This window comes from Carettochelys insculpta, chromosome 24 (assembly GCF_033958435.1).
Source record: "Carettochelys insculpta isolate YL-2023 chromosome 24, ASM3395843v1, whole genome shotgun sequence".
NCBI lineage: Eukaryota > Metazoa > Chordata > Testudines > Carettochelyidae > Carettochelys > Carettochelys insculpta.
In genome coordinates this window covers 6,782,136-6,808,825 of record NC_134160.1, presented here as the reverse complement: position 1 = coordinate 6,808,825, position 26,690 = coordinate 6,782,136, and the positions used below count along the sequence as shown (strand labels likewise).

The 26,690-nt window shown below is 55.9% G+C and overlaps 1 protein-coding gene across 1 annotated transcript; it reads right to left on the bottom strand.

Annotated features, from left to right (window-relative positions):
- Positions 1-662: 662 nt before the first annotated feature.
- On the bottom strand, positions 663-25,441 carry HPCA (hippocalcin). Its single transcript, XM_074976207.1, has 5 exons — positions 25,372-25,441; positions 22,869-22,905; positions 4,567-4,964; positions 1,757-1,862; positions 663-760 (listed from the first exon to the last, which is right to left on the bottom strand). Exons 3-5 carry the CDS (start codon positions 4,942-4,944, stop codon positions 663-665), a joined length of 582 nt encoding a protein of 193 aa, XP_074832308.1. The 5' UTR covers positions 4,945-4,964; positions 22,869-22,905; positions 25,372-25,441.
- Positions 25,442-26,690: the final 1,249 nt, after the last annotated feature.

Here is a 26,690-nt window from a genome sequence, read left to right as displayed (position 1 = left end):
GCCAGTCTGTCCTCAGTGGAAATGCTAATAGGCAGCCTGCACCCCGGACAGCCACAGCCAGGAAAACTTCACTGCAGCTACATGCTAGCCCTGGGGCCTGCCCAGTTTGCAGGACTGGGATTTCAGCGGGGCAATGAACAGGGTAAGAGCAACTGCCTGTGTCCCTGGGAGGGAGGGGAGATGGGTACCACAGGCTGCTAATGCAGCCAAGGGCTCGGAGAGGCTGAGAATAGCAGCTACTCCCCTGCCCCCTGCAACACCTTGCCCTGGGGAGTGAACAATGCAAGGCCCCTGCTGCATTGTCCTACCTCACACAGCAGAGACCCTGAGCCCTGAAGCCAGGCCTGCCCCACCTTCCAGGCACCCCCGGGCCAACGCTGCACCGGGCCCTGGGCTGCCGTCAGCGGGCTGAGCTCATGCGGTTTCCAGCTGCCTCCCAGGCAGCCCCAGAAGCGGCCGCAGGTGTGGCCACAGCCAGCCTGCAGGGAGCAGCGTGGGGCGAGGGGAGGAACCGGTGGCCGTTCATGGGAGCATGTCCGGTCGCCCAGCGGATGATGGGAGCTGGCCTCTGTGGCGGAGGCGGTGATGTCGTGAGGTCAGGTGTCTTGCAAGTGCTCTCCGGCGAGGATGGGTCCCACCCCCCCCTCAGCCCCCGGGTGGGCTCAGAACTGCGAGGCGCTGCTGGGGTCGCACTGCAGCAGCCGCACGATGGAGGGGTCGCTCTTGGCACCTTTGATGAACTCTTCCAGCGACAGTTTGCCTGGCAGGGGGCAGAGAAGAAGCCGACAGCTGAAGTGGAGCTACTCCAGCCCGTTGAGTGGGACCCGTTCCCAGCCCCCGCCACACCCCAGGAATACGGGGCTGGGGGTGCAAGCCGTGGGACACAGCCGCGTGACCGATGCTGGGCTCTGCAGGTCGGGAGAGCCCCTGAGCGCTGGGGCAGGGGAGCCTGAGCCGCAGCAGGAAATAATTCTCCCTGCAGAGAATGAATCCTGGCCCAGGTGCTGAGGCTGGAGCGTGGTGTTGCTGGTCCTACAACAGCGCCTTGCCTGGGGCAGAGGTTCAGCGACTGAGTGCATGCAAGGGGGCAGTGGCGGGGGGAGATCTCGCATCATCCCATGGCCTGGTCTCTCCCCCACCCTGCCCCCAATCAGGCAGGGGGAAGTTGGACAGACTGAGCCCGTTTGCTCTGGAAGGTGTTTGTCCTCATGCCCCCGCCCCCCCCAAAGGGCTATGATCCCCTTTGGGCAACTGAGGCACAGAGCGATAAAGGGTCTTTCCCTAGGTGGCAGATTCTGCGGCACAGCCAGCTAGCTCCACCCTTAACGACGGGGCTCAGGCACAACCTTCCCTCTAATCTCTTCCATCCATGTGTGGAATAAATTTTGTGCTATGCACGAAAGCACGAGCAAACGTGCACCACCAGTAGACAAAACTGAGCTGTGGGCATGCTCATCGGCTGGGCAGCCACACGCGCGCACAGCTTCCGGGCAACACTGGCCAGGAACTCTGTGTGCGTGGGGACAACTTCTGCTGCCACTCCTGGTTTTGTTTTAAACAAGCTCAGCCCTGCTGGCCTTGGGCTTGGCCCCCTCCAAAGAGCACTGTCAGGCTCTCCCCTCCTCCCCCTCCAGGTCCCCCACTCCCCGCCAAACGAAAACGATGCATTTAATCAGGTTGTGTGTCTCTGAGCCTAAGACCCCTGGATTTAGCAATGAGCCCTTTGCTTAATCTCCCTCCGGCTCTTCTCATTTACCGTCATTATTAGTATCCATCTGTCGGAAGATTTTTTCCGTCCTCTTCTCAGGAGTCGATTCGTCCTCCGGCATCTTCATCACCGAGGAAACCATTTTGTAGATGGCCTAGGGGAGAGAGAACAGGGCAGAGCACGGACGGCTCAGACCAGCTTCCTGCCGTTCCTGGGGGGGGCGTGCTATGGGTCAGGGGCCCCAGGAGCAGAAGGCACAGCGCTACGGCCGGTCGCCTTTGCAAACAGGTTTTTGGTTTTACATTGAGCGTCATCTTTAAAAAAAAAAAACCCAAACCCCAGCGGAATAAGCCTGTTAGCGGCATCGACGGGGGGCACATCAGCAGGGAAACACAATGGAACAGACTTGATTAAACGAGATCAGTATAATAGCTCCTGGGCCATTTCCCCACGAGGGGCCCAGCTGCTGCCGTGCGGCGGCTGTAACTTAAGATCCACAGTGCCTGGGCTGAGTTTTTGATTCCAGAGCTAGGGCTGGGGGGTGATATGTGGTGGTCCTCTCGGCTCCTCCAGGCTACTGAGCCTAGACTATCTCAGCCTTCCTCTCCTGCCTGGCCAGCCCTGGCTACCCTTTGGACCCCGGTAACAGAGGGATCTGCAGAGGGCAGCCTGGGCCTTTCATGGGACTTGCTTTCATCTCCTGTTTACAACAGAGTCGGTCGCTTGCAGCCCAGCCAATAAGGATATCTGCCTCAGAAGCAACCCCTCGTACAAGGCCAGTGGGATGAGCTATCAAACGGGGTCCAGTTGCTGATTCCTCTGCTCAAGGGACAGGGCCGCTGTTTCCTAGTGGAGCTGAGGCAGTTCACATCTTGCTGCAGTGCAAACACCATGCAATAAGAAACCTTCACCCGTAGAGGGCGGAGAGGAGCCAGGACAGACTCCTGATGGATCTCCTGACCCTGGTTCTCACGAGAGGCAGCATCTCCGTGTCCCTGGCTGGGTTACCCACGCCAGGCCGGCAAGCTAACAGCGCCTGCTCTTGCAAAGAGCAGCCCCACCCAGGGCTGCTCCTAGGCATAATATGAAGCAGATGGTTCCCTCCAGGCAGATCTCAATGCCCACCTGGCGCTGGCACAAGACCAACCATGCCCCGTGCTTGTTCAGTTACTTCTTACCAGTGCCCTGCAAGGGGCTGATTTGCAGAGGACTGGTTCATTGTAATGGGCTCTGCCTTTCAGAGGCTTCTCTGTTCCTCTCCTGCAAGCCATGCATGTGCTGGGCTCTTGAGTCCTGCCATCCTCCCACCTGGCTCACAGCAGCCAGGGTGTGAAGTCCGACCAGGACCAGCTTGACCCTTCCTGCACCTCAGGGGGAAAACAGTCAGCTGTTTCCTTTGGCCCTGGAGCCAAAGCCACGGTTCCCCGACAGATATGGGAGCTTTCACTGCAAACGTTGCAACTCCTGAGCTGCTGGGGCACATTTTAAACCAGCTCCTTTGCCTGGCACCTAGAGCAGCAGAGGCCAGCTGGGAGGAGAAGCTGGTCTCTCGCTTTGGTAGACACCACTGACCAGCAGCATCCCAGCCCTGTATCAGAGAAGGGCCGGTCTGAGCAGCCTCCACCTGCAAAGGGTGGGCTTGGGGGTCTGGGCGGCCCTGAATCTCCCCTACATCCACCCCAGCCAGCAAGCTGCCCCTTAGAGGCAGATAAGGGAGCTGTGAAGAACACACCTACCATGCCGCCCTCTGCTGACCTGCCCGGCTCATCTTCCAACCCTCCAACCCCCATAATGTTCAACTCTTCCTCCACTCATGCCCTTTCAGCATCACCGCTCGGCTGAGAGACAAGGCAACTGGGGGACAGGCTGAGGAGGGGACCAGCAGACCAACGCGGGAGGCCAGGAGACACAAGCTTTTTTTAGGACGTGCCTTCTGGCATGCAGGCCTGTCCCAGTGCAAGCATGTCCGTATGCTCCTGCCATCCTCAGGCAGACGAGCTTGTGAAGGGAATCTGCTCCCTTCCCCATCAGTCAGTATCCTCCAGCCATTGAATCCCTCCTGGTCCCTGCATCCCCTGGGCTGTCAGACAGGTGCAGCCGGCCTGGATTAGCCCCTGAGCAGCGGCAGCCCCTATGACAAATGGAGCAAACCTATCCCATCCAGTTCCCAGCTGCACTGCACCTGGCTGGTCGCTGATACCAGGGCTGGGAGAAGGGGCCAAGCTCACTGTCTGAGGCTAGACTAGAAAGTCGACTGCAGCCACTCAATTTAGCTATGCCAAGGGCGTAGCTAAAATCAACGTATCTGCGCTCGCCTAACTTGGCTGTCTGTTCTGGGAAAGGTCAATGGGAGAGTTTCTCCCATGGACCTTCCTTAAACCTCACATCTCATGGGGAACACAGGGGTCAACCATGACCCCGGGGAGGCTGATTTCGCATCCAGACCAGATGTGCGAAATCGAACTCCAGAAGATGGACCCTGGGTGGGTCCATCTTCTGGCATAGAGTAGGCGTAGCCCCAGCTAAGGCGTTTCACTTATTCTGCAGAGTGGTGAATGACTGGACAGGATGTTGGGCACTGGAGAGCTGGCTGCATCCAGGCTAGTCCCAGCTCCCTGGGCAGAACCAAGAATTATTCCCTGAGGAGCTTCCCAGTGGAATGAGCACAGGTGCGCTGCACAGATCTCAGCTGGCTGAGCCCGATCCAAAGACACCTGGCATCAAGAGGAGTCTTCCCCTTGACTGCAGTGGGCTTTGGATCAGGTCTATGGGCGGGGGGGCAATGGTACAAGCTCACCCCTCCAGAGTGCCAGGCCCCAGGAAGCCCGGTGGCCAATGGGAGACGGAACTACATTTACCTGCACGATCTCCAGCATCTCCTCTCGGCTGATGTAGCCGTTACCATCCAGGTCGTACATGCTGAAGGCCCACATGAGCTTCTGCTCCAGTTTTCCGCGGGAGGTGACGCTCAGGGCAATGATGAACTCTCGGAAGTCGATCGTGCCGTCCCCGTTGGTGTCGAAGGTGCGGAAGACGTGCTCAGCAAACTTGGAGGCGTCACCGTAGGGGAAGAAGTTGGCGTAGATCTTCTTGAACTCCTCCACGTTCAGGATGCCGGTGGGACAGTCCTTGAGGAATCCCTTGTACCACTCCTGCAGCTCCAGATCTGAGAACTCAGTGTTCTCCCGCAGGTCCTGGAGCATCTCTGGGCGCAGTTTGCTGTTCTGCTTTCCCATGGTCGCTCCGCAGCCTTAAACTGGGCCCCAGAAGCACAAGAGACAAGAGGCAGATCCAGTCAGTCCCTCTCCACCTCCATCCACCCTTCACGGATGGGTATCCCAGCTCCTTCCGCAGCTACAAGCTCCTGTCACAGTCTGAGCTGACTGAGGTTATGGCTACACTGGACAAAGTAAATTGACTGAGGATAGGCAATTCTAGCTATGGCGATTGCATAGCTAGAATCATAGAATACTAGGACTGGAAGGGACCTTGAGAGGCCATCGAGTCCAGCCCCCTGCCCCAATGGCAGGACCAAGTACTGTCTAAACCATCCCTGATAGACATTTATCTAACCTGTTCTTAAATATCTCCAGCGATGGAGATTCCACAACCTCCCTAGGCAATTTATTCCACTGTTTGACCACCCTGACAGTTAGGAACTTTTTCCTAATGTCCAAACTCAACCTCCCTTGCTGCAGTTTCAGTCCATTGCCTCTTCTTCTATCCTCAGAAGCCAAAAAGAACAAGTTTTCTCCCTCTTCCTTATGACACCCTTTTAGATACCTGAAAGCCGCTATCATGTCGCTTCTCAGTCTTCTCTTTTCCAATCTAAACAAGCCCAATTCTTTCAGTCTTTCTTTAAGGTCACATTCTCTAGACCTTCAATCATTCTTGTCGCTCTTTTCTGGACCCTCTCTCATTTCTCCACATCTTTCTTGAACTGCAGTGCCCAGAACTGGACACAATACTCCAGCTGAGGCCTGACCAGCACAGAGTAGAGTGGAAGAATGTTGTTCACAACACACCTGTTAATGCATCCCAGAATCACGTTTGCTTTTTTTGCAACAGCATCACACTGTTGACTCATATCGACCTATCTGTGCTCTGCTTACATGGCTGTCCCTACTGAACAAGGTCAATGCTGACCTCCCCCTCTCGCAGGGAGTACAGGGGTTGACTACAACCCTGGAGAGGTCGATTTTGTGCATCCCCGCTTCACGTGCGACATCAGACCCTGGAAGTGGGTCGATCTTCCAGGCTAGTATAGATATAGCCTCAGTGACATGCAATGGCTTATTATACAGGTCACTTTAGATCAGTGGTTCTCAACTTTTTGACTCGTGTGGACTCCCAACCACCCCCCTCCAACCATTCGCAGACCCCACCCATCCCCAAACCGTTCGCGGACCCCTATCAAAGCGAATTCTTGATGCTATGCAAGTTTCATTACATGAAAAAGGAAACCACAGCATAGATTTTCAGAGAGCAACTGCTAACATCACTGGGAAGTATTTAATTTAAAAATAATAATTGGTTGTAACTTTGCAATTTATTTCAAACATTGTCTGTTTGTTTTTACAAAAGAGTGGAGTATATTAATGTGGAAACCCAACTAAAAACCAAAAACTAAAGGAATTAGCATAGGTTTATGTTACGTATAAAATGATATGTAACAGAGAGGAAGCCGTGCTAGTCTATACACTATCAAAACAACAAGCAGTCAAGTAGCACTTTAAAGACTAGCAAAATAGTTTACTAGGTGAGCTTTCGTGGGACAGACCCACTTCTTCAAGTGGGTCTGTCCCACGAAAGTTCACCTAATAAACTATTTTGCTAGTCATCAAATGATATATAATGCTAAAGAAATAATTCCATAAACGAAATCGACCCCTTGCTAAAATGCTATCTTAATGCTTTGTCATCCTCCGGCCTGGGAGTAGCATCGTTTTTACAAGAGTGCTCCAAACTAATGTATTTCTGTTGAACAATTCACATCACTTGATTAATGGCCCTTTCACAGTTTTTGTTTTGCTTTAGCAAAACGTGCTGCAGAATCAATAACCTAGATGGTTGAATGGTCTCTCCCACCTTAACCTCTTCTAAGTCCACATCTCAGACACTTGACACAAGCCACGCCACTCAAGCACTGCCCCACACAAGAGAGAGGTAGTGTCCTGGTTTTGTCCAGCACCTAGCACCGTGGGGCTCGAAGGTGCTTTGGGGATATAAAAGGTAGGTCAGGAGTCACTCAGCTATTACTGCATCTGAAGGAATTTTGCCTTCCTGAGTCAGAACCACCTGCAGCCCCGCACACACAGCCGTGGCAGGACTGAATCTGTATGAGTCAATTTAGAACTCGCTGCTCAATGGAGCCAGAAAGCTCCTAACCCTGAGGCTGCCCTGGTGATGGGATCCATCTCCTTCCCAGTCACGAAAGCTGAACCTAAGGTGACCAGCGCACTGAGCCATCCGTCACCACGCCCTACCACAGGCTGGGTTGAGTCAGGCAGGTTCCCTCTCCGCTGCAGAAAAGAAAGCAGGGAGGTTTCTGCCCAGAGAGCAGAGGAGCCAAGGACCAGCCTCCTTTTATTACCAGGCACCTTGAGGCTCTTTAAGGAAGAAGGTGAAGCTTCTGGTGTGGCTGCCTTTCACCCCCGGGGTGTTCCCAGGGCATATGACAACTCCAGTAATAAGCAATTCTCATGGCTGCTGCACTGCAAGTAGCTACGGCACAGATTTTGCCCGACGGTGTAACACGAGGAGGGCAGGTGAAGGCTGGAGAAGCCTTGTTGTGCAGGGGAGAGGCAGGGGGAATTATCCTTTCCAAACCTCTCAGACCAGACCACAGAATTGTAAAACAGTAGAACTAGAAGGGACCTGGAGAGGTCATCAACCCATCCCTGCCCCCACAGCCGGACCAAGCACCGTCTAGATCATCCCTGTTAGATATTTATCCAACCTGCTCTTAAATGTCTCCAGTGATGGAGATTCCACAACCTCCCTAGGTAAATTATTCCACTGTTCAACCACCTGGACAGGAAGTTTTTTCTACTGTCCAGCCTAAGCCTTCCCTTGCTGTACTTTGAGCCCATTGCTTCTGGTCCTATTATCAGAAGTTGGGAGAATAATTTTTCTCCCTCTTCCCTGTAACACCCTTTGAGGTACTCGCATCCCATTGCAGCCTGCTCCTTTCTAACCGAAACAACCCCAGTTCTTCTCACCTGCTCTCACAGGTCACGCTTTCGAGACCTTTCATCATTTTAATTGCTCTTCTCTGCACCCCAAGGCGTCTCCTGCCTTGACACCCCAGGGGAGCTGTCACTGCTCCTAGATCTGCGGGGAGCAGACCAGCCACACGGCTGAGCTTTCGCCTCTTTCCTTCCACCCTCCTCACGCTCTCTAGACTCCCCATCACTGCCACATCCCCTCCCTAGGGCAGCCCTCCAACTTCACCCCGAAGGTGGAGCAGGTGTGCTATGCAGCCGCCAAGGGAGCGCGCCCCATGCCCCACCTCCACTCTCTGCTCTGCTGGGCCCTGGTTGGAGAGGCGACACCATTTACAGCTCTGAGTAACCTGGTGGGGACAGTGTCTCCCCCAAACCCCGGATCCGGCCAGCAATCGCTGTAGGACTCCCAGCTCCCGTCTACACTAAGAGACCAGGCAAATATTAGCCACTGCTGGCAATGCACGACTTGGCCCCGTCTCCGCTAGCAAAGTGATGCCGTCCTCACCGCGCATACACAGGACGGGGCCATTTTGGCACCAGCACGAGAAGCAGGACAGTCCTGGCTCGAGCACAGCGTGACCTGTGCCCGCCAGCGGAGCTGCAGCCACCAGCTCTTGAAACAAGGGACTCCTACTGTGCACGGCAGCTGCATCAGCTCCGCTAGCTGCTGCCATTCCCTTCCCGGGACCGGTCAGCTTCCCTCTGCTCTGCTGGGCTCTCTGGAGTTGGTGCTGCCGAGTCCCAGGCTGCAGGGGAGCAGTTCAGGAGATGCACAGACCGGGGTTGGGTACCGCCAGACTGGCTGGGCAGACACCTGGGCTTGGTGTTTACGGCCACCATGAGCTCAATCACGACCATGCCTGGACACAGCGGGAGCTGGTGCTAATGTGGGTTTGTCTCCTGTAGCCGGGCCCCGCAGACGAGACAGCCGCACTCAAGTTTCTCCCCCAGCTAGCTCGAGTTTGAACCACCGTGTATCTGGAGCTACAGACATGCGTAGCTGTCCCATGTCGGGGCACCTTGACCACTTACAGAGAGAAAGAGTGGGTCTCCTCTACAGCCCTAGCAGAGAGCCAGCTGGCTTTGAGCTCGACTTCTAGCACAGCGTTTCCCCATTTTCTTTGGCCAGGGGAACGCTTTTAAAGCCAAAAGAATTTTGCAGAACCCCTTCCCCAGGCTTTACCCCCCAGCCTTCGAATCTGCCCCGTCTCCAAGCTCCACCTCCTAGCTCCTCCAAACCCCTCAGCATTGAGTTATGCAGGCGCTAACCCTGCCACAGAAACAAGCCTTCAGCCATCACTCATAGGACGAGACAGCCTGCGACTGGGTGTCCCTGCTGTGCTGTTCGCTCCACTTCCTCACCTTGGGAATTCGTTCCCCTGATCAGCAACAAGCCTTCTTCACCAGCGGCCTTGTAGCCATTACAGCTGTGGGTGACAGGAATGGCTACAAGGGTGCTTGTGAGGCAGGACGAGGGGAACCTCTAGGAATAAGCCCAGGAGGGGAGGAGTTCTGGGTGGTCATGCCAGGATGCAGTACAGCTCCACTGCAAACTGGCCGCAGCAAAACCCTGGATGTTTCCATCCGTGTCCCTGTGAACTGAGCACTTGAGTGGCCACCCAGAAGAGATTCAGGTGCTGCCCAACTGACTGGCAAAGCACCCACAGCCTGTGTTTCTATGGGTGGTGCACATATGCACATGCCTCAGTGCACATAAAATTTATTCCACACATAGAGAAAATTGGCTGGAACACTGGTTTCCACCACTAGGTTCAATATTAGTGGGCATCCTGTTAACAATCAAATCTGTGCAAGCAGGCTCGGAAAGCAGGGTTCCATTGGCACCAGGGAGGCAGAGAGACCCAAGCTTATAGGGAAGAAGACAACCTAGGCGACGGAATTAATTCACCCTCCCCCATTAAACGCTTGCCTTTAGACCTGTGTCTGGGGAGCTATCAGGGATGCTCCTGCTATTTGACATTCCCCTGACCGCCCTCACGAGGAGGGCAGGGAGCCTGGCAGCGCCAGGCGCACGCTTGCAGGGATTTCCAAGTAATTAATCATAGCCGTTGTAACTCTCCAAAGCCCTGTAAACAGATCAGCCCTGCTTAGGATGTACGTACAAGCTCTGCTCAGAGAAGGCTGCCAGCTCCAGCATGGGGGAGCCCAGAGCCCATCTCTGAGAGCTCCCAGAGCACGAGCTAGGGAGCAAGGGGAAAATCCCCCTAAAAAAAGAGGCTCCAAACAGTGATCTCTGCAGGGATCCAGCCACCAGCGTTCCCTCTAAGCTGTGTGCTTGTGCAACCACCTAGGAGGGAATCAAATGCTGCTCAACTGATTAGCAGAACCCCCCCAGCTGGCAGCCCGTGTTTCTACTGGTGGTGCACAGCTGCACATCTTGGTGCACATAAAATTTATTCCACAGATGGAGGAAAAAACAGAGGGAACGTTTCCAGCCACCCTCACCTTCCTGGCATTCAGCCAAACCATCTGAGAGGACAAGGATGAAAATGTTTCCCTCTCATCGGTCATTTGGTCATGGTAGCTCTTTGGCTCCATGAACGCTGGCCTCACTAGCCAGTCCCTGGGTTGGGGAAAAGGAAGAAAAACAAATCCCGAACCTCTGCCCTCGCCCCCTTCCCAGCTGTGCCAGAAGCAGCTAGGAACAGAATGCAACATGCCCTGACCAACTGCACAGACCAGACCAATGCTTCCGTGGGTCAGAGATTAGAACTAGCGTGGAGCTGGCAGGAGAAAGCTGGGATAGTCACACCACCAGGACTCGGCTGTACCAAGAAACAAAGAAAGCAGGTACCATTTGGGTGGTGCAACAGAAATGCTGGGAATGGTTAATTCCAAGGTTCCCTCTATGTTTTTTCCCCATCCACAGAAAGAATAAATTTTGTTATGTGCACCACTCATAGAAACACAGGCTGCTGGCTGTGGGCGCTCTGCTCATCAGTTGGGTGGCACCTGAATCTCTCCTGGGCTGCTGCTCAGGTGCTCAGCTTATAGGGAGCACTGGTTACTACCCAGTGGACCTTCCCTGTCCATTCCCTGCAGCCAGAGCCATTTATTTCCTCACTGGAAAGTTAGGCAGCCTCTTGTCGTTACCCTGAAATTCAGGCCTTTTCCCTGCCAGTGCCAAGATTCCATCGGCCCTACCGAGCCCCTGACATCTGAGCACAATCAGGCGCCAGCCCCTGTGCGCTGGTAGCTCTGGGCATACAGAGTATGTTTGACTCAAGAGATGGGTCGGGCATATGGTTGGTGCCCAGTTCTCTTCCCAGGTCCTTTATTCAATGCCTGTTTTCTCCCTCTGCAAAACAAGGAGGGTACAGATCTGATGGGAGAGCTGGGCAGGGTTGAGACCAATATTCCCTGTAAACAAGCGCTTGGGGGGCCACTCAGAAGCGACTCCAAAGCCACCCAGCGGATTAGCAGAGCGCCCACAGCCGGCAGCGTGTGTGTCTGCAGGTGGTATACACCCGCACATGCCTCAGTGCGCATAAAATTTATTCCACTCATGCGCGGAAAAAATGACAGGGAACAGTGGTTGAAACCGCGCTGTGGCAGGCCCTGCAGGAATGTGGAACGTTGGCATTTATTACCCATCCTGGAAGTGATGCGGGAGCTCAGGTCAGTGCACCGATCAGTGTCCTGTCTGCTCCCTCCCTTAGTGGCTCTTTAGGGAATTCCTGGCAAGCAACACCTAGCTCAGGCGTCTCTGAAATAACCCAAGAAACAGGCCTCCTCTCACACCCTGGTCCCCAGCCAGGAATTTTGGTTCAACCAGCTTCCATGGCTCGGCTCAGGTGCTGGCTGGTTCAGCTCCTCCTCCCTCCCTGCCTTTCACTGGGCCACCAGCCTCATGTGAAAGCAGAGGGCAGACAGGTGGTTCCCAAACATTTCCGCATCACACCCCGCTTTTGATTTCTGAGCAACCCTCGCCCCCCATCTCCTTTCCCATCAGCCAACCCCCCTTCCAACAGAAAATTCAATTCGTAGTTTAAAATAAACACAACTTGATATAAAAATGTTATTTGAAATTAAAAATAAATAGCAATAGTTCTCCTTGGCCCCTTGCGGGTGCCCGGTGCACCCCCAGCTGGCCGGCTGCCTGAGCCCCGTACCAGCCACCAGAGCCATCCACGCCAGCTACCCGCCCGCCCGAGCCCTCTGCTGCCAGAGCCTCCTGTCCAAGTGGACCGAGCCCCGCAGTGCCAGAGCCACCCACCCACAAGCCCAAGCCCTGCAATGCCAGGGCCAGCTGCCCAAGCCCCACGACCCCCACAAGCTGGCCGCCCAAGCCCCTCCCATGCCCTAAGTCCTCCACTCACTCTACCCGCCTCCCCCAAGCCAGGCACCCCAGCCCCTATCTACCCCCATCCTTCTCCTCCTCCCCAACCCACCTTCACAGGAGGCTGATAGCTCCATGTGGGTCTTCACCGGCTGCCTGCTTTTTATCACAGCTGCACCGGGTCACCCACCTAAAACGGCAGGGGCTGAGAGCCGGAAGCAAAGGCTGGATCTTTCTTCAGGTGGGGGAATGATGAGGGGGGTGGGTCGCCTGGCGCGCCCCCCGGAATTTCTCCACACCCCCCAGTTTGGGAAACCACAGCATAGAGGAAACATATGGTGCTGGAGTCAGTGTAGCCTCAGGGTGCTTGGAAGGTGATAAATGGCTTGGAGAGTTATTGCAGGGCTGAACCATTGACTCCCTTTGGAGGTGGAGAGAGAAGTAATTAGGTGTTCCAGGACACCAAGCCAAGCAGCTGCAGCTGGCAAGCAAAGGGCCCTCTCCAGAAGAACAAACAGCGCCACTAGGGTGCAGTGTTCCCGCTAATATTTTTTTCATGAGGGTGGAATAAATTTTGTTATGTGCACTGAGGCATGCAAGTTGCGCACCACCAATAGAAACACAGGCTGTCCACTGCTGGTGGCTGTGGGTCCTCTGCTAAGCAGCTGGGTGACACCCGAATCTCTCCATGCACTCAGCTTACAGGGAACGCTGCTAGGGAGGCGCTCCTCCAGTTAATGCTGCAGGAATTGCCGAGCTAATGGGAAGTGCATGGCCATCAGGCAATGCTGACACAGAGGGACCACAGAGCAGACATCACTGTCTGGAGAGGAGGCAACCAGGAGCCCTTTCCACAGGGAAGCCTTAAGGGCAGCAATGATATGACTGGGTGAACATTCGATTCAACGACAGCAAACCTTGACCGCTATTAGACACAAACCGAGAGGCTAAGTGCTACTTGCTGTCAAGGCAGCACTGCGAGGCCACAAAAGACACCTTCTGAACAGCAGGCTCGCTAGAGGAGAGCCCTGCGCCGAGACGAGAGATTTCTAAGCCACACTAATCGACGCACAGGTACACGGGCGGAAAACACGCTCAGCGATTAAACGACTAAACCGCAGCACAACTGTTAGCCTTGCAGGGAAGCAAATGCACCAGTCAGTGGTTAGATTTACCAATCCCAGCTGGACCCATGCAGGGATCAGGGACTGGAAAGCTGAACTCAGCCTGGTTAAAAGGAAGGTGCGGATCCCATGTATCACCTCTCTGCGCTCTGCCTGACAGGGCCAATGAGGCAGCCCCAGGTGAAAGGAGGCCTATGAGGATAGGCTGAGGGATCTGGGCTTGTTTAGTTTACAGAAGAGAAAACTTAGAGGTGATTTAATAGCAGCCTTCAACTTCCTGAAGGGGAGCTCTAAAGAGGAGGGTGAGAAACTGTTCTCAGTGGTGTCAGATGGCAGAACAAGGAGTAATGGTCAGAAGTTGAAGAGGGAAAGGTGTAGGTTGGATATTAGGAAAAACTTTTTCACCAGGTGGGTGGTGAAGCATGGAAATGCATTGCCTAGAGAGGTGGTGGATTCTCCATCCCTTGAGGTTTTTAAGTCCTGGCTGGACAAGGTCCTGGCTGGGATGATTTAGTGGGGGTTGATTCTGCTTGAAGCAGGCTGGACTAGATGACCTCCTGAGGTCCCTTCCAGCCCTAGGATTCTGTGAGGCTATGGCCACAAACCTGATTCTGCATTTCTTGCGTGGCCATGACTGATGTTCCCTGCAAGCTGAACACTTGGCTGGCTGCCCAGGAGAGATTCAGGTGTTGCCCAGCTGATTAGCAGGCTGCCCACAGCCAGCAGTGTGTGTTTCTATGGGTGGTGCACATCTGCATGCCTCAGTGCACACAACAAAACTTATTCCACCAAGTGGTGGGGAAAAAAAAGAGAGGGAAAACTGCCCATGACTCCCAGCTGGGACCCAGGCACATGACTCACTTTGGATCCGAGATGATCCATTCTGTGGGTTCAGGGTCTCAGCTGTTTGGAAGGACAGGCAATTGCAGATGTCATAACAGGGGATCCTGGCGATCCTCAAACTCATCACAGCACGGGCCACCTCTTCCTCACAAGGAGGTCACCAGAGTCAGTCTGCGGGGGAAGGCAAGCACCACATGGCCAGAGCAGAGGGGTTTTTAAGCAAATCAGCAGCTTAGCTAAGAGACTAGTATTAGCCCAACATGGATGATCTTTTCCTTCCTGGCCGCTGATGATTGCAATTGTTCAGTTCAATGCCGATATTTAGAGTCGAATTTCACCATTTTGGTTACGCTGCTCTCTCCCCCCTGCCCACTGGCTGAGCACAATCAGAGCCCCGCTCACTGTAGCTCTGTGCTCAGTCAAACCTCCCTGCAGAGACTGTCACTATACGCTCGAGTGGCCTAGCAGAAAAGGTGCAGAAGTGGCAGTCAGGAAACCTCCGTTCTGCCCCTGGCTCCGCTGCAGGGTCCTGGCTCAGGGCTGTGCCAGTTTCATATCCTACCCCCACCCTCGTCTAGTTACACTGTAGTTTCTGCACTGAAAAGTTTGTCTCAGGAGGTGTTTGTACAGCACCGAGCACTACAGGGCTCTCATCAGCGTTCCCTGTAAGCTGAGCATCTGAGCAGTCGCCCCAGAGAGATTCAGGTGCCACTCAGCTGGCTGGCAGTGCAGCAATATGTTTTTTCTGTAAACATATTGAAAGGCCAAAAGCCTTTCTCTGGAGCCAAACTGAAGGGCAGCTGCATTAGCTGTACAGCTGGGAGTTACTCACATTCTGTCTGCATTTCCTTACAATAGAGCCACACCAGGCTGGTAAGAGGGAGACCCCATCCTGGTGCCACCCACTGTCACCAGACAAAGCAACAGCTCTCAGGGTGGGTAAAAAAAAGCTCACTTAACAGCCTTTCGTGTGGCAACAAACTACCTATTGAACAGCTGGGGCTGTGGAGTTTACATTCTATAGTGATTGTCCTCACTTTCCTATTGTTTGTCTGTGGGCTCTGGGTCTGGGTCGTAATTGTTTCAATCAGCTGGGTAATTAATTTTGCTGGCTGCAAATAAACTAAGGCGGTGGGGTGGGATTGGTGAGGTAATTCTGCCCCAGTGGGTTATGGTTGGTTAGTAAAATTATGCTAAAATAATTGATCAAGGTACAGCTAAGTAGGACTCAAGTTTCACTACATAAACTGGGGTCCAAGGAGGAAGGAAAAGGCGAACGGGAAAGGAATAAGAAGGAGGGAAAAGACCTGGGAGAACTCACCTCCAAGACACAGCCTCAGAACAGAGCCGCCAGAATTCCCTTGCATGGCTGTGAGGTGCAGCAACCAGCATCCAGAGAGCCTGACTTTGTCTTTCCAAAGGGAGACATCTGCCTGCCTCTGTCAGGACTGGTGGGACTAGCACTGCACTGTGTAAGGTTTTATCAGTGGCAAAGACCTTGCCGACCCGCAGGCAATTATGCCCTGAGCCTTAGGAATTGGGTAAGGGTGTGTATTTGAATTAACAGGGTTGCACCTTGAGGCCTAGGAATTGGGCAAAGGTGTGTGTGTCCTCAAGTGTGGAAGGGATAAAGAAATGTGTGTTGGTAACAACAGAGCACCCATGGCCACCCACCGTGGGCAGCGTGTGTGTCTACTGGTGGTGCATCGATGCACGTTTCTTGGTGCACCTAACAAAATTTATTCCGCCCATGGGTGGAAAAAAATGAGAGGGAACCCTGGCCCTGATCTCCTCCTGGGTTTCCAGGTGATACTGACCTGTTGGTGACTGGGTGTCAGTCTGAAAAATTCTACCTGAAAAGAGCACAGAACACAGTGTCCCTCCCACCCGAGTCAAAGTCAAGGTTTTAAAACCAGAATCTGTCTGGAGGCGGGGGCAGCCCTTTTCTTGCGGTGGGGGATGGGAGAAAAAGCTTTTCTGAGCATATTCATTTCCCCTCTCTGCCTGTTTCTACCCACACTGCCTGCACAATGGACCATTCAACCCCAGCTGCACAAGGAAAATCATATCAAGGATGCGGTCTGGCCGGCTCTGGCTTGCAGAGCTCAACTGTGTACAGTTGGGCGGCTTTCCCGAACTCAGGCGTTTGCCCAGCACAATGGAAAAGGCTGTGGACCAGCTTTTGACATTGTGCAAATCGCTGAAAGGGTTTGTTCTTAACAAAAATAAAAAGCAGCCTCGGGAGAGGGAACGTGTCGTTCAGATTGGCATCTTCCAGGCTAGGCCGTGTACGTGGGTTGTAAAGGAAGCAAATCACAGAGCTGAATTCTGTAGCCTTTTCAAGCAGGTACAGAGCTTCATTCACACACACAGTCCCATTGGACGGCTGGGCTACTCCCAGGAGTGGAGCCGATTGCTGGATTTAGTGGCCTGCTGTGTTACAGTGTTAAACTATGTCCCCTCTCGTTTTATCTATCCACGGAGAGAATAAATTTTGCTATGTGCACAGAGGCATGGGTGGATGCGCACCACCCATAGAAACACAAGCCGCCAGCTGTGGGAGGCTGTGGGCGCTCTGCTAATCAGCTGAGCCGCCCAAGCGCTCACCTTCCAGGGAGCACCGGTGCTGAGAACAGCAGCTGAGCTCCAGAAAGATTTGCTGGATCAGGACCCAAGGGCATGGGAGGACTCATGCCAGGCACCCCACGCAGGCAGCGCCAGGAGCTTATACAAGGAGCCTTCCTGCAGGAGCCCCAGTGACTGGAAAGGCGGATGGGGTCGGGAGGAGGAGACTGACGCCTTAGAGAGAAGAGAGTCATTTTTCCTAGTTCGGTACATTTAGTGAAATGTGAATCTTTGGGGCAGGGTGCCAGGCTCCCACCGCTCCATGCACGCCCGGCTCAGCGAGCCAGGTGTTGAGTTAGGAAGCAATGACGGACGATACCGGAGCTGCCTGCCAGAAACCCTGGGCAAGCAGGAGACACAAACCTCCGTGCACGCCACTTGCCACAGCCCCAGAGATTCATCTGCAGGGTGCATAGCCAGCAACTGAGCTGGGATGCAGTGATAAAGGGGCACGAAGCCTGGACTGGAGGTGGCGGACCCAGGCCCAGCCAGACCTCCTGGGACAGGGAAGGGGGAAGGACCACGTCCTGCAGAGCAGGGCTCAGATGCTCTCTCATTGTTTGCCTCTAAGTGTAAGAGGGCCTGGCTCTTGCAAAGCAAAACTAATTCAGGGAGGTCCCCGCCCCCCCCAGCCCCGAGAAGAGACTTCAGGGAAAGATTCTGTACAGACCCACAGTAGGGGAGACACCTGCAGCACAAGTTCCCAGGAGTGGGGGTGCATCTCATGCAGAATCCATGCAGGTGTTTCCTCCCTTCAAAACCCAGCATCACAGATCTACCTCATTATCCCCATCCCGAGACACTGTCAGCATCACCAGAGCCAGCCCTTCACCCTGCCTCAGCATGGGGAAATCTCTGGGTTTCCCCTCGCCAACCCAGGGCAGGGATCTCTGTCACACGATCCACCGAGCTGCAGCTTAAGGGCAGGGGTAGGCACAGGTGTGGGATCGAGAGGTGCTTTGCCAAGGGAACTCCTCACAACTCTGACTATTTAGTCATCTCGGAGGGGGAGCCGGGTTCGTCTGTAGCTTCACGAATAACAAGCAGTCCTGTGGCACCTTCGAGGCTAGCCCATTTCTTAGGTCCCGGGCTTCCGTGGGGAAAACCTACTTCCTCAGAGGAAAATGAAGAGGAAAAAACAGAGTCCAGGGTTTACAGAGCAGGAGGGGGAAGTTACCCAAAGCGATCCGCTCACGGATGAAGTGGGTGATATTTAGCAGCCCTTTGCCAAGGACATACAGGGAGAAAAGTGGATTTAAAGCAGTTTTCAGACACCCTCCCGCCTCACTGGGTCATCGTCAGGGTGAACGTGGACTGGGGTCTCGACGGGCATTTGCCAGCTTGGCTCACCGACCAGAAGGAAATCTGACTGAGCTGGAAGGGACAACCTAGGCCATCTCCCCAGCACTGAGGCAGGAGCAGGAAATGCAGCTGCCGTGGGAGCGGCTTGACGGGACGGGGATTCCAAGAACGAGCCTGGTGTTAAGAGAGGAAGTTTTATTTATTTTCAAATTCACAACCGCCTTCCCCGTTCATTCCAGCAGTGAGATGAGGTTGATGTCTTGACTTCCATTGACTGTCCAGGTGGCAGCTTCCCAGCAGCGCAAGCCATATTTACCATCGTTATGGTGCTTTCTAGTCATTTATTTTTAAGCAGCTCTCGACAGCGCAGTTTCCATCTGGCCTGGCCCTAGCCAGGCGTCACTCCTGGCCAAAGAAGGATCGATAACCCAGTGGCCTACAACGGTTGGAGAGAAAGAAGCCAGAAGAATCGCAGCTGACCCGACCAAGAGGATTTCAGGAGCCCAGGGGAGGGGTGTCTGGACAAGCACTCAGCACTCTTGAGGCCACAGCTGGAGTATTGTGTCCAGTTCTGGGGCCCCCAGGACAGAAAGGGTGTGGATACATTGGACAGGGTCTAGCAGAGGGCAACCAGAATGATCCAGGGGCTGGAGCACATGACCCACAAGGAGAGGCTGAGGGATTGGGGCTTATTTAGTTTGCAGAAGACTGAGGGGCGATTTGATAGCAGCCTTCAACTTCCGGCAGGGGAGCTCTAAAGAGGATGGAGAGAGGCTGTTGTCAGTGGTGACAGATGGCAGAACAAGGAGCAATGGGCTCAAGTTACAATGGGGGAGGTCTAGGTTGGATATTAGGAAAAACTCTTCCCCCAGGAGGGTGGTGAAGCCCTGGAATGCGTCACTGAGAGAGGTGGTGGAATCTCCATCCCTAGAGGTTTTTACATCCCAGCTTGACAAAGTCCTGGCTGGAGTGATGTAGGTACAATTTATCCTGCTTTGGGCAGCAGGCTGGACTTGATGACCTCCTGGGGAATCTTCCTGTCCTGAGATTCTATGATTCCAAGATCCTATCACCCCTGTGTGCAGAAAAGGACCCTCCAGTCAGAAGTTCTCTCTGGGAAGCCAGTCCAGCCACATCATTCCAGTTCCTGAAGGACAAGGGAGAACTACCTCTTGCCTTTCTTGTACTGGCCTGTGTATGTGACCACACCTGCCATCTATCATTGGCATGGCTTGAACTTGTGTCCACAGGTGGGCTCGAACCTGGGACCTCTGGAGCTTAGTGCAGGAGTCTCCAGAGTTTGAGCTAAAAGCCATCTGGCTCTCAGCCAAGAGTGGAGAGGAGACAGTCTCTGTTTAAGTGATCTAGGTGCCACAACATAGGACAATGAACCAAGCCTGATGAACACAGCTGCTTTCCAGAGAGTGTCACAGAGCTGGCTAGTGAGGCAGGAGCTGCCCTCCTTTTCTAGAGGGGAAACGGATGCACCAAGAGGTTAAGGGGCTTCCCCAAGGCTGCCCAGCAAATCTGTGGCATAGCTAGGAACAGCACCACTCTCACTCCAGCACCTCGGCCATAGAATCAGGATCCTTTGACAGAGACTTACCTTGGGGTTGAAAGCTACAAAGGGAGTCAATATCAGAGGCAGAAAAACCTCCAGAGCTCCTGGTTCCCAGGCTTGTGTCAGGCCTCTCTCAGTTAATACTCTCCTTGATGTCTTTCTGCAAAGGTCTGAGCCCATCATTCAGAGTCCAGAGCTGGCAGCGTGAGGTTAGCGGATGGCCCTGCTGTTCGCAAGCAGATGTCAGTTCGGGGTTGGCTTGTGCCAAGAAGCAGGAGGATTTACAGCAAATTTAGAATAACTGATTCTCTCATTATCCCGTGTTTTTTTCTATCCTATTGCTTATGCAGCTGAGCCCGGTTTGCCTTTTTCACCAGCACCTCACAACAGAGAGCCACACTTCTCACTGTGCCATGGACAGGGTCTGTGTCAGTTAACTGAGAACACAGCGCGGAGTGCATTGGTGCTATTATTCCAACACGCATGGTTGCATTTGCCGACAGTGAATTTCATTTTCTGGGGGGAGTCCATTTCCCTGGCCTGGATAGGTCCCTCTGGAGTTCGGATCATCTTCTATAGTTCGGACCAGTCTCAATAACTGGCACCTGAAAACCCGCCCTCCGCTATTAACGAGGCAATTTGCCCATCAACTGCAGAGCACGGCATAATGGAGCTGAGTTCTTTTGTATAGGCTCTGATGGAGACTTCTCTGTACCGTTCACTCAGTCTTTATGCCTTACAGATGTTGTCGGCATCCGGCTTTTTGGCTGCACCCGGACCACGCCCCAGCCAGAGCCTACCCAACGAGCGCACCGCGCTCTGGACATTAAAACCATCACACGGAGAATCCCGGTAAGCTTAGGAACGCAGAAGCATTGCTGCTGTCCTCACCAGCATTGCTGGAGAACACGCCCACCGCAGATGCCTGAGCCTATAAGGCGAAGGAACCACTGGGCGAAAACTCATTCTGCCACAGAACAGATGTTCAGTACCCCCCGACACAGGGAGCCCTGGCCCGCCTGGACAGAGCTCTGCTCGAGATGGGAGCTTTCCCGTCGGAAGCTTTAACAGAACTGGGTCAGCTCCCTTTTGAGCAGCGGGTTATTTTCAGCTCTGCGCCCTGACAAAGTGAAGGATGGGAATGCAGAGAAGCTTCGCCTGCCTCCTTATGAATAATTAAACAACGCTTTCCAGCATGGGCCTGGTGCTGGAGTCCTAGGAACCCAGCCCCACGGCAGGAGGGAGGCAGGCAGCCTTGAGAAAGGGGGCGGGCTTTGCAGCTTCAGGTTCTGCAGAGGGCTCAGCGACCCTCCTCCAAGCGAGGCCAGGCTGCAAGAGGCCAACTAGCTGCCTTGAGGATTCCAAGGGGAGGAAGGAGGTGGCTATTTGTGGAGGGGAAACAAAAGCAGCAGGTATTTTGCAGGGCAGGACAGCGAATAGCAACAGAGCAGACACCGAGCGCTTCACTCTCCAGAGGGGAAGCAATTCCAAGGCATGCCGGTTTGCATCCCAGCAAAGCAAGCTCCTCTTTGCCTGCAGAGGCTCTTCCGATGTCTCTTATGCTCCGTGCTCCCCTCCTCCACCTCCACGTCCACTGCCCCAGTGTCTCTCATGGCAGGGCCACATCCCGCAGCAGAGACACAGAGACGAGACCTAGCCAGCGAGACGCATGCTCTGGTAGGGGTGGACGGGACAGGCTGCAGGTCCTGAGAGGGGGCAGATGGGGCACATATCCCGAGATTTCAGCCTCAGCCTGCTCCTAGGAGACGAGGCAGCGTTACCGAGTTGCCTCCCCCGGTTTCTTAGAGGAGGGAAGAGACGCACGCCAAGGCTGGCTGGCTTAGCCAAGGAGCAGGGTTTGGAAGGGAACCCAGTTCTCAGCACGAGAGCACCCAGCCTCCTGGCGCTCCGGGAGCGGCTGAATCCCAGCGGGTTCTCAGCACACGACTCCTCTCCCTGCCCTGCGCCCAGCAAGCCCTAAAGAGCAGGTCTGACTAACGGCACCGGAAACGTCCGCATTTTCCACCAGCTCTGCAACCCTCCCGCGGCTGCCGTGGGCTGAGCAAAGAGCAGCCATTGTAAGAGCTCAAAGGCCGAGATGCTCAGCAGCCTCCCTTGCTGCTGCAGAACCCCCTCCCAGAGGCGCAGCCTGCCCATGCACCACCCGCTCCCTGCTTCTGTTTGGAGGGCAAGAGAAGAGATGGGTCTGGTAGATTCCCACAGTTCTGGGGCCTTGCTTGGGACCGCAGCACCTTTTCCGACTCCTCCCTCCACCTGGGAGCCTCTCACACCTAGTCCCAGTGCAGCTCAGCGGAACAGCCTACTGGGCAGGCAGCACAGACTGCTCCAGGGGCTGTTTTCCAAGGCCCGGAGGTATTAGATTTGCACTGAACTGCAAAGGCAGCCGGGTGCCTAGTTCCCTGAGACACCTTTCCAAACTCTGTCCCATTTACACCGGATCCTCCCCATGGCTCAGCTGCGCTCTGGCTTCTCTGCCAGAGTCTCCCCTGCCCCTTTGCTCCCAGCAGAGATCGGCTCACGCTAAGTACATCAGTCCAGCCCCCCAGCCCCATTGCTAGAACACACTCACATCCAGAACACAGCCCTGTCCGAGTCTGAGCGCAGGCCGAAGCAGAGCCTGCCTGCGGAAGAGGCCTCCAGGGCAGAGCCAGTGAAGAAGAATTCTTCCGGCCCTTCCAGGTGAGGTGTTTAATAAGCCCGCTCAGTGCGCTAACGGAGACAAGCGTGATCTAGCACTGGAACGCGCAGCCGCCCACAGAGCAGATCCCACCAGATGCCCACGGGTCTCCATCCAGCCAGCCTTTATATCGACTTCAGGCGCCTCCCGCTCCCCTGCTGGTTCTGCAGCCACTGGCCCTCAGATTCTTCTCCTCTGCTACACAGAAGACCATCCATAGAGGGCTCCTTTGTCTTCCCTCCACCCCCGCTGTTCTCTTGCATCTCCCAGGTGCCTCACCTGAGCCCTGAAGACTCCAGTGTGCTGGGGCACCTGGGGTCTCAGGAGACACCCAAGTCTTGCAGAAATCAGCCCGTGAAGGACAATATACATTCTGCTAGATGTAGCTGACACACACACCTACCCCTGCCACCATTCTCTGAGCTACCCAGCCACACCACAGCCGAGACACAAAATGCTGGGATTCCATCCTCTACTCACCCACAGAAGAGCAGAGACTACACGGCAGAACCAGGTGCTGGAAAAAATGCAAAGGGACAGTCAGCAATCCACTGGCACACACACAGACACCAGATTCCTGAATTGCAGTTACCCAGCCCCATGGCAGCCTGGGTGTAATGGATTTTGGCTTAGTGTTCCCTGTGAGCTGAGACCTTTGGCGGTCAAACGGGAGAGATTCATATACACCCACAGCTGGCAGTGTGTGTCTCCACCAGTGGTGGACATCAGCACATGCCTTGGTGCACATAACAAAATTTATTCTGCACATGGATGGAAAAATTAGAGGGAACACGACTTGGACCACAGCATTGCAGTGACAGCATGCTCAGAGCTGGCACAAGGCATCAGCACACTAAGCAATTCCTTAGGACCCTGAGCAGCTGAAGGGCAGCTCCTTATTTGCTTTTTATTTGAAGAAATTGCCCATGTTAGCATGGGCAGTGGAGGGAGAGTTTTCTGTTTAGTGTCCTCAGTGTGCTAGCACCAGCTCAAAGCAAGCTTCATTCCCAGCCCCTCTGGGAAAGGCAACGCCCCGAGGCTGGTGTGGGGACAGAGCCGACCTCCAACAGGGTATGAGATTCGCTTCATGTACAGCTCTGTGCTGTTCAGCTCCCAAGCCCAGGGACTGTGATTAGAGCACATAGCTAAACCCAGGGTTGCGAGCTCCATCCTTGAGGGGGCCATTTAGGGATCTGGGGCAAATAGATTTAAAAAAAAAATATGGGATGGTGCTTGGTCCTGCCAAGAGGGCAGTGGACTGGACTCAATGACCTCCTGAGGTCCCTTCCAGCTCGAGGAGAGGTGTACCTCCACACCTCAGGCCTTGCACAGGAAAAGGAGACCAGTCTCCAAGCTGGGCCAGGCCTTTCAGCTCAATAGCAGGACCCATTCGGGTGGCTGTGCAGCCTGCACTGCTAGTGGGACATGGCCAGCAGTCACCGCCAGGCGTGCACAGCCAATCTTCCATCTTCAGGGGCAAGCTCAGATTGCAATAATTCAGTCCACATGTCCCTCAGGTTTGGGCACAGAGTGCAGCTGTCTCCCACGGAAAGGGAGCCCAAAGGGAGGGTTAATCCCTGAAAAGTCACCACCACTGGGTGGTCCCATGCTCTGAACACAGGAGACCCTGTCCCCTAGAATCCCCCAACCAGGGAGCAGATCCCACCAAATTCCCCAGGGTCTCCATCCATACAGCCCTTGGCTGGTTTATAATCCGGACATTATTTTGGCTTCAGGCCCCTCCCCTGCTGGTTCTGCCACGGTTGGCCTTCAGCCCCACAAGAGACTCATCTGCCTGGGGGGGGCTCCTTTGTCCTGCCTCTGCACACACCCCTCTTCTCTGGCACCTCCTGGGGCCTCTCCTGAGCCCCGCAGACCCCAGGGCAACTGGGCCCTGCTGCTGGTGGGTCCTGAGGACAGAGGCCGCGTACCCACGCTTCCAGGGGACAGCACCAGAGGCCCGGGGCTACCCAGAGATTCTGTAGCCGCCGTGTGCTTAGCGAGCAGGCAGATGGATGCCAGCACCCAGGAAGCCGAGCCGCAGAGGAGGGCTGGGCTGCTCTCCAAAGTCTTTTACTCATCACCCCCCTGGCCCCCCCAGACACCCAGTTTCCTGCTCCTCTCAGACGGATTGGCACAAGCTGGAAATTTTCTCCCTCACTGAGCAAAGAGGCCTGGGTTCCCAGGAACCCTGAGCAGGGGTCTGGAGCCCGGAGCACACAGGAGGGTGCCAGGCTGGCCCAGGGGTGGCACAGCCTGCAGCAGGAAGGGGGTCCTCACCCAGCATGGGACCCTGCCCCTACAGCAGCCAGGATACCTGGGCACTACCCCGCACTCAAGGGCAGGGGGCAGGAAGCACCCAGCACCAGGCAGCACCGCCCGGGTCCTGCTGAGCCCGGGGAGCCTCCCCTTCCCCGCATGGGGCGCCAGCGCTGCGGGGAGCAGAGCGCACAGCCGCCGGGGGTGGGGGGGCTAAGCTCGGCGAGCCCCCGGCGGAGACACGGGGAAGCCCAGCCTGAGCGGGCATTGCTGCAGCACCCGGGGCCGGGGGTCGGGGGGGGCACGGCAGCCGTCCGGGCAGGGGGCGGCTTCCCTCGGCGAGCAACCGCGTCCCGCTGCAGCAATGCAGGCGGCTGGTCCCCAGCCCTGCCCGGCCCGGCCGCCCCCCCAGCAGGACCGCTCGCTGCAGCTGCCGGAGGCTCCGTAGCTGGGGAGGGGACAGGTCTCGGAGCCGGGGGTGGGGGTGCATGCAGGGGGCGAGGGTCAGAGACCCCCACCCGCGCCATGGGTCGAGCCGGAGGGGGACCCCCCACGCCTCCGCCGAGCCACGGGCAGCTGCTGCTATGGCCAAAGGGGCTCGATTTCTTCTACCCCCCCCCCGGGCTCCCTCCTGAAGCCCCCCCCCAGCTCGGCAGGGGCTTGCGAGCCCCCCGGCAAAGGGGCCAGAGATCACCCACCGGGCACCCCCCGCGGGGCTGCCTACCTGCCCAGCGAGCAGGAGAAGCGGCGGCGACGGCGGCTCCTTTCCCCCCCCGTGTCTCAGCCTAGTGCCCGCCCGAGCGCTGCATCCCAGCTGATGCTACGGCCGCCCCGTGCCGGGCTCCAATGCACGAGCGTAGCAACTTCGGGGCTGTGGAGGGGGCGGCGGGGGCGGGGGGGGGAGGGCGCCTGCAAGGCCGGCCCGGGGAAGCCGCCGCGGGAGGGGCCGGGTGGAAGCTCCCACCCCGAGCAACCCCTCGGGGGCTGCCCTGACTCGGGGGCGGAGGGGCGCGACCGGGGCCCCCGCCTGAGTCCCGCCAGCGCCGCGCCTCGGCTTGCCCGGCTGGGAGCCGGGGCCCGCTGCCCCTCACCCCCGCTTCCCTGGCTCCGCTTGGTGCAGTCCGGCCCTGAATGGGCTCTGGAGGGATGATTGACAGCCCCCTCCCGCAGGACGCCTGCTCCCGGGGAGTGGGGGCGGGGGGCTCCGGCCTGCCTGGCCCACCGAACGGCAGCGTGCAAAGTTTGCACAAGCCTGGAGGGGGCCTTCAAACCAGCCCCCCTCCCCCATGACGGGGTGGGGGGTGTCCCTGATTAGACACCCCTGGTCTTGGGGCAAAGCTGCAGCCAGATGTGAAAGGGCCACAGAGGAGGCTGCAGGGACAAGGCCTGGTGCCGGGGAGCAAACCACAGGGCCTACTGGGGGGCTCAGTGGACAGGGCAGGGCTGCTGGGAGTGGACGTGGGGAGCCGCAGGGATGTTCCTGGGGCGGGGGGGGGGGAGGGTATCCCAGAGCTGCCACAAGGGGCTTTAACGCAGGGCCCCCGAGGGAAAGGCCACCCCAGCACATTCGGTGCGTGGAGCCGCCTGGCAGCTCTCTTCTCCCTGCTCCTGCTTTCCTGAGGGTGAGTGATGCCTACGCCACTCACCAGGGCACCCACGCTGCCATCTGGGATCACAGGGCCTGAACCGAGATGCAGCCAAATGCCAGCACACAATGGCCTGTGACGCACAAAACACCGCCTTGCCGCTGCCCCTGCAGCCAAGCAGCCCCCGGGTTGTCTTTGTCCCAGCATCCTGCTCCTCCCCGCTTCCCTGGTCCGCAGTCACTCACCCGCCAGCTCATGCAGCTGTGGCGTTGGGGGCTGGGCAGGAGTTTCGGGGTTTGGACTTTCCCTGCCGGTGCTGCCCCCGTCCTGCAGGTTGGGAGGTTCACTGTTTTCGCTGGCGGAGCAGTGTCCACGCTCAGCTGAGTGCTTGGGCCGCCACCCAGGAGACATTCAGGGGGTGCCCAGCTGATTAGCAAAGCCACTCACACCTGGCAGT